The sequence below is a fragment of the Gossypium arboreum genome, chromosome 7, assembly GCF_025698485.1.
Source record: "Gossypium arboreum isolate Shixiya-1 chromosome 7, ASM2569848v2, whole genome shotgun sequence".
NCBI classification, from domain to species: Eukaryota; Viridiplantae; Streptophyta; class Magnoliopsida; order Malvales; family Malvaceae; genus Gossypium; species Gossypium arboreum.
The window spans coordinates 104,558,757-104,567,067 of record NC_069076.1 but is presented as its reverse complement, the minus strand read 5'-3'; the positions used below and the strand labels follow the sequence as shown (position 1 = coordinate 104,567,067).

General features: G+C 29.8%; 1 protein-coding gene across 1 annotated transcript; it reads left to right on the top strand.

Annotated features, from left to right (window-relative positions):
- The first annotated feature begins 541 nt into the window (after positions 1 to 541).
- LOC108461688 (telomere repeat-binding factor 4-like) lies at positions 542 to 5,241 on the top strand. Its single transcript, XM_017761632.2, has 6 exons — positions 542 to 911; positions 989 to 1,158; positions 1,768 to 1,855; positions 2,624 to 2,707; positions 3,834 to 4,110; positions 5,055 to 5,241. Exons 1-6 carry the CDS (start codon positions 762 to 764, stop codon positions 5,084 to 5,086), a joined length of 801 nt encoding a protein of 266 aa, XP_017617121.1. The 5' UTR covers positions 542 to 761; the 3' UTR covers positions 5,087 to 5,241.
- The last annotated feature ends 3,070 nt before the right edge of the window (positions 5,242 to 8,311 follow it).

Genomic DNA, 8,311 nt, shown 5'->3' with positions numbered 1-8,311 from the left:
TAATTTAAAAGTTCAAGAATTATTATATTTTAAAATATTAATGAAAAAATTCATAAAAATTACCAGACAATATTAAATAAATTATAAAATAATGCTCATTTTATCAAAATAAATTTAAAAATTTAAAAAAAATTTAACCAACCCAACCTAATCCAGTCAGCAAAAAAGGCAAAAGTCCACTCAGAAGCCATAAAAACAAAACGGTGCCGTATAAGTAACAAGAAAAGAGATTAAAAATATTAATGAAAAATTCATAAAAATTACCAGACAATATTAAATAAATTATAAAATAATGCTCATTTTATCAAAATAAATTTAAAAATTAAAAAAAATTTAACCAACCCAACCTAATCCAGTCAGCAAAAAGGCAAAAGTCAACTCAGAAGCCATAAAAACAAAACGGTGCCGTATAAGTAACAAGAAAAGAGATTAAAAAAAAATTTTAACCAACCCAACCTAATCCAGTCAGCAAAAAAGGCAAAAGTTCAGAAGCCATAAAAACAAAACGGTGCCGTATAAGTAACAAGAAAAGAGAGGCAAATTTTTGTCTTTTGTAAACCGCCACGTGACCCGAGAGCATTCAAACTATTTCAAAAGCTGAAACGTCACCGTCGTTATAGAAAAGAAAAGAAAAACTAATAACAAAAAAAAATAATTAAAAAAAAAAATCCTTTGCTGCCGAGTGGCGCTCACTGGCAGCAGTAGCGGCGGCTGCCGGAAGCAAAAAAATCGTGTAGCTCATCGTCGTATGTGATAGTGAGATGGGGAATCCAAAGCAGAAGTGGACGGCGGAGGAAGAAGAAGCATTAAGGGCGGGAGTGGCTAAATACGGCAAAGGGAATTGGAAATTAATTCAAAGAGACCCTGAGTTAAGCCCTTTCCTCTTTGCTCGCTCCAACATTGATCTCAAGGTTCCTTTTCCCTCTCTAGTATTTTTATTTATTTTTTTAATTTTTATTTATTTTTCGTCGATTTTGAAAAAAAATAGGACAAGTGGCGGAACTTGAGTGGTGGTCCCGGCGGCCATGGTTCACGGGAAAAATCAAGGGCGTCGAAGCCCAAGCCGAGCTCCGACGGTTCGCAGGGCGCTGTTGTTGTTAAGCAAACTGCATTGCCTAAACCACTTGTTGATGATTCTTCGAAAAGCTTTGCTCCAAAGTATGTAACTTCTCTCTCTATTTTATTTTTTTTTAAACCCCTAAAATGAATCTATTTGGTCAGTTTGTTCTAATATGTTGACAGTTCTTTACTTGAATGAAGTTTTAGATTTAATCTCTGCACTTAGAAAAGTTAATTTCGAGTTAAAAATCTCAGTCTATTTAGTGATACTGTTATTATTTTTCGATAAAATTTGTAATCAATGTACTCATGCAATAAATAATTATGAGTTCAGTAAGCAATTGACAAATGATACTAATTGCGGCAACGATTGGACTAGAATTTTTAAACAGAAAAAGTAATAATGTTCACAATATTTGGGAACAAATCAGAATGCTTTATGGTTAATTGATGCATAGGGTTTAGCAGAACTAAGAAATGAGAGTTAATTTGAGGGTTTTTCTTGATTGTGGTAGTGAATTTTATGGAATATAACTCATTTAGTTTAATTTATCAAGAAGAAAAGGTTTCTTTTTCGTCTAATACAACATAAAGGGGTCTAGCCTGCTGTTTATTTTAAAGATGTTTTGATGGTTTAGTACTCTGTTGCTCTCTTTGTGATGAGCGTTTTGTTGTATTGTGATGTTTGACATAATTACATGAGTGTAGCCGGTACAATGAAATGATTATTGAAGCCATATCAGCGTTGAAAGAGCCAAATGGATCAGATAACAGAGCGATTGTCGGCTACATTGAGGTAGGATTTAATTTCTTTTTTGTCACCATTTCATTTTTTTTTTTTTTTTTTGTATCCTTCATGTCTGTTTTACAGTCCATGTTTGGGGTTCGTGGTTGCCCCTCTTAACAATGCCATCTCCAAGTTTCAAACTTGCGTTCTCTCTTTGGGAGTGCAATGTGCCTTACCATTTCATTCATGCCAAAAGCATATATGTGAAAAGGGAAGACTTGATTTGTGCTCCTACATTTTGTATATGTCCAGATCAGTTTCTAGATATTGTTTCTAATCATCATCATGGTTGAACTTAATTTTGAATGAACCATACATCTTATTATTGATGATAAGATTGAACTTTGAGAAACTATACATCTTGTTATTGATGATAAGATTGAACTTGAGAAACTATACATCTCGTTATTGGTTTAAAGTTATGTGTGATCAATGTCTGAAATTTTCTCTGGCTAACTACAACCACCATTAAGTTCCTTGCCTCATATAAATTCTCATTAAGACGCATGGAAATATAATCGATGGTTAACTTTGAATTGTTAGATGTGCTATTCAAATTTGCTAATGCTATATGATTTTTATGTCCATCTATCTCAACATCATAGCCTAGTTTATCATTAGTTATGAGCTTACATTATCAAAATCATGAGTACGTTATTTCCTTAATATACCAAATGCATGTGAACCTTGAAAACTTAGACATGGCAGTCAAAGTCACTTATGCTTGACAATTTCTAGTATCTCATGAGTATGATATTTCCTTAATATATTACGCAGCAAAGGCAAGAGGTACCTCAAAGTTTTAAGAAGCAGTTATGTTCAAGGTTGAAAAGGCTGGTTGCTATAGAAAAACTAGAAAAGGTAAATCATAAATGGTTTTATCCTTCTTTTTATCAATTGCCATTTACTAGTATTATTCCTACTTAAAGGGTCACATATTGTGGAGCTGACTTTGGGTTTCTTTGGTGTTCCATGGTCATGGCACTTCTATAGTAAGATCAAAAGTAACCTATTTATATGAGTTCTGGGCAAGAGACTGAATGACCTTTAATATGTTTTTTTTTTTTATTCATTGGAATGGAAGGAAAATATAACTAGACTTGAATTGCTGATATAACTTTTTTCTAAATACATAAATGTACTTATTCACTGTCAATGTGATTTTTATTAGTAGAACTGCTTCTGATAGATTCATTCAATCTTGTAGAACCGCTTAGAGCTTTCCTTGAATCTCTTTGTTGCCTTATAATAGCAAACTTTTATGTTTTAGAATTAACCCAGTCATTTAGATGATCCAATCACTCCTAACCCCGTATTCGACATATCATTCTCGGGATCAACATAAAGGAACTTAGGGATGTCTATAACACTTATGGTATGCTTATTGTTCAAAATTTTTCCCCACTTCAAGGAACTTCAGAATCATTGGTCATGGAAGTTGAACTAAAATAAGATTGACAATACTTGTGCTTAAAGAAGGAAACATTAGGTCTGATTATGGTTTTATTCCCTCTACTATGTAGAAATTTGAGGAAGACATGTAAATTTATTATCGGTTGAATCTGGCTGACTGGATTTTCACATGACCTTAACTGTGTGCCCGAATAGTAGTTAAAAAAATCCATATCATCACTTTAGTAGTAGCAGTTAAAAAATGTAATCAATTTGAACCTACTAATAACATTATAAAAGTATAGGAACCAAATTATGCTAAATTAAGGTATAATGACCAAATCCCAAAGTTTAGCATAGTAAAGGAGCTAAAACCATAATTAGGTATTTTCTTTACAATGAGTAAAAGCAACTTTTGTCAAAAGTTAATACAATCATTGTAGGCATTCTTTGAATCAAGAAGAAACATATCTAAGTTGTGTAAATACCAATAAGATATATATTTTTCTGAGAATAAAATTGTGTTCACAGTTTGTTTTGTTAGCTTAAACCCTATATATGGAATTTGTTTTGCTTTATCTTTGTAATAATGCAGGTGCAAAATCGGTACAAGATACGAAAAGATGAGACATTCGGGATGAAGACGACAAGCCCAAAACAAAAAGGCACGAAGCTTAAGCAGTCGCAAAATGCTGGTTGTACAACTTGCGATGCAGTTGAAGAAGCTTCAATGACTGCTGCCTATCTTATTGCTGAAGCAGAAAATAAGTCATTTGTTGCAGCTGAAGCAGTTAAAGAGGCAGAACGAGTCTCGAAAATGGCTGAAGATGCAGATTCACTACTACAGTTGGCCAAAGAGATTTTTGAAACATGTAATGTTTCTGCGACTCTTCATTTTTTTTCAAGTTCTCGTGTTTGATACCATGCTCGATCCATATATGGACATACATACGAGCATATCACTCTTCAAACACCCTTAGGATTCATAGAAAATGTACTAGAAAAAATAAGTCTAGACCTATCAATTTTGACTGGAACCTAAAAACCTTGCCCAGTCAACTGAAACCTGAGCTCGATTCAACCCAATTTGATCATAAATTGTCACTAACTTGAATCCTCCCAACCTGAACTTGAAACTGACTTAAACTCGAAATGATACCGCCCCAAAAGCTCGAGCATTAAACTGACTGTGTTGAACCCAAAATTATCTGTAAGTGTCCAAAACCAAAATGACCAAAACAGTTAAAATAATTTATATTTATTTGATCCAAAACCAACTCAATTCATCCAATTAATGGTAAAAGTACCATGGAGAGCCCTTTTTATTCACTTGTCCGTTAGATCAAATAGCAAACTTATCTTTTCTGTTAAAATTTTCATTAATTTTTACTGTTAAAAATTAGTATAGCTGACAGAATAATCAGACAGTTATATATGACCGTGCTGTACGTATCTTATGTTGACGTACAAAGACCACTTTTTAACAATAGAAAGGGATAGAATTTTTAACAGAAAAATTTGTTTGCTCCTTAATCTAGCTTGCAAGGATTAATTTCACAATTTTTTAATAGAGAAGACAAAATAAACTTAAACACCTAATACAAGGGCTTTCATTACATTTTTACCCCCAATTTACAGATCTAATAAAGTTCTTGTTGAACACATTCTTGTACTCAACACTCACATTTGAAGGTCAAATAAACTTCATGATGAACACATACACGGATTTAGCACTTTCAGCACATACTTTTGTTTCTTTTTAGGCATTATGTTTCTATTCTTATGAATTTTGCATCTTTTCATTTGGTTTTTGCAGGTTCTCAAGGTGAAATTGTGCTGGTAGCATAATAGGACATGATAGAGATGATGACCCCTCCCCCCTTCAATTAGAATTTGTATATAATGTTTTCTCTTGTTTCTCTCCAGATTTAACTTTGACTAATTTGTATGACTGATAAACTCGACTATTTTGAATATTTATTAATTTAAAATCATTTCTGAAATATTTGTAAAGTACAAAGTTATGAATGACTTAAAATTTATATAATATTTTAGATATAATTATTGGAAAAAATCATGGTCAGAATCGAATCTACCAATAGAATCAGTTGAACTGAATATTGGTGTAGTAATCAATTCAACTAATATCATAAAATTGGAAAATGGTTGAACTGAGAAAAATCGGTGGAATTAGATTTAATTTTGTTATAATTTTTAATAAAAGCTTATTATATCATTTATTATCTGAGTTTGACTGAGTTTGACATTTTATAAATTTAGTGCTTACGTTATTTTTGGTTCAATATAGCATTGTATTTGGCACTTGATATCCTAGTTAATGTTGTTAATTAATTAAAGGTTTTTTGGTTGAAATAATGAAAATTCGTAATTAATTAATAATATTAACAATTGACTTTATCGAATCTTAAAATTAAAATAAAAATAAATTAATGTTAAAAGTAAGACAAAATCATAAACATTTTTAGTTAACAAATTAAATACAAAATTAAATAAATTTACGATAACATTATTTGTTCTATTATAAAATAATGAGAATTCAAACTTAATAATACTAACAATTAACTTTCATTAAATCAACCCTAAAGCTTGAATTAAACTCTAAAAGGTAAACATTGTTACCTTTGGATATTAAATTGTATATTTTTTCTTAAATATAAGTATCATGTTTGATAAAAAGTAATACAAGTATCATATTAAAAAATTGTCAAATTCGGGTATCAAATAATATGATAGCCTTTATAAAATTATATTTACATCAAGGTTTTGGAATTGAATCGGTGATTGAATTAGCTAGACCATTGATTTCTTGATTCGATCAGTTCCATTAATAATAATTTAAAAATCGTTAAAATATTAAAAATTCAGTTCAACTAGTTTAATACTTTTCTTCGAACTAGTACTCGATTGGCTCCAAATTCAACTAGTCAGACCAACCAGTTCGATTTGGTTCAAACAACCTTGATTTATGTTTCTATTATTTGTGTTTATTATTTTCTTATGATTTTTTTGAATGATTTTATTTTATAACAATTCAACTAATAATGTAATAGATGAATTGAAAATTGATAATCAGTCAATTTCATCATTGATTTGGTTGTTCAATCATTAAAAAAAGGGGTTAAATCATTATTTGGAGATTAAACTTGGTAATTTTTTTTATATTGGGTCCAAACTTTTTTTCTGTTTAAGTTAAGTCCTGAACTTAACAATTATTCTAATATCGAGACTTGAACTTGATAACTTTTTTCATATTGGGCCTGAACTTTTTTTTATCCAAGTTAAGCTCTGAACTTGACAACTATTTTTATATTGGAGCTGAATTTTGGGGTTTTTAAGGATTAACATGGACAAAACAAATTTCAAGTCTTAGTGTGAGAACATTTGCCAACTTCATGACCTAACTTAGACAAAAAAATTTCAAAACCTAACTTAAATAAAAAAAAAATCAAACACCAATATAAAAAAGATTATCAAATTTAAACCCAAAATATGATTTAACCAAAAAAAAAATCCCACCATCCCGAATGTATTGTCACTTATCTGAAGTTATGGTGGATTGCATTTTCTTTACATAGGTGGGTCCTTTCTTTGCCTTTTGTTGATGGGACAGCTTTAATTATCCCAACAATTAACTTTTTCCATTACTAATTAATTATTAAATTTCGACACAAAGAATATATTAACTTAATCCATTAAAAATATATATTAAATGATCTAATAATATCCTAACATCATTAATAGGATTTAGGGCCAATTGATTTGCTTTATCAACCAACCTACATTGATACTGTTAGGATTTAGAGTTTATTATATGAATTTTAAATTAAAAAATATGGAAATTCGAACCACAGTTCAAAAAATATTAAATTGGTCAAAAAGATTTAGGGTTTAAAGTGTCTTGCGAATGTAATACTAAAAGTAAGGGGCTTAGCCAAGAGTGCAATATAACCCTTAGCCCCTTGGATAAATGGAAGAATACAATTATCAATTATTTAATATAATTTGACATCTCAAAAATTTAAAATTTTATTTTGGGTCCTTTAATATCAAATTCTTGTCATCACTCGTATATTGATATTCTTTTTGGGTCCGTTATAATCCACGTGTTTAGTAATGGGAGGTTGTCTATCGAGTCATGGAGGAGTTTTAACATGTGTATTTTTTATGTGATTAGAATATATATGAGCATAATTAATTAGGCTAAGCAGTGGTTTTAGCCCCAAAATTAGTAAAATTATTTTGTAACTTATTTAAAATTTAAAAAATTACAAGTTAAAGTAACGATAAATTTACAAATTGACCTTAAAAAATTTATGATTCATCTCTGACTTCTATAATTTAATTTTCTAGTTTCATCCCTAATTATCTTGTTAAAATATCTCCATATAAGTTCGAATGTGATTGGCAAGGAGTCAAGGACCAATTAAGTAACATTTTTCTTTCTTTCGTATCAAGCAAAGCGAATGTGGTAAAAACTGTCCAATTAGACAAAAAAAATTGATAATTGTATGGATTTTCTTAGTGTTAGATTAGATCCAAAGATTATTTCGAGGTTTCCAAAGTATGCTTTTTATTGATTTTAATGACTATATTTGTATGCTTCAAGAGAATATTAGAGAGGGCAATGGGAAGTTTTTACTTAATGGTGAAATTTTCCTTAAAACGTAAAAAAAATGGCGAGGATAACTAAAATGATAGTAACATATTCAATTTTTCTTTTCATAAATTATCGATAGAATAGTGAAAATAAAAATACAATTTTCGAAGTTAATCACTCAATTATGTGAAAATTTGTGTTTTTATCACTAAATTATGAAATGTTATGATTTCGTCACCCTACTAAATGGCTAAAGGAAAGATAATGCATTCTTTTTAAGTTCATATAATAATAAATTTAACCTTCAACATTTGCATATCATGTCAAATTGGTCATAATTCTAAAAATTAACTTTAATCGTTTATATATTCTTTCAATTTGATATTAATTCTAAATAATATATATAACTCAAAATTTCAAAATTTATGATAAATTAAAGTTGCATAAAAATTATT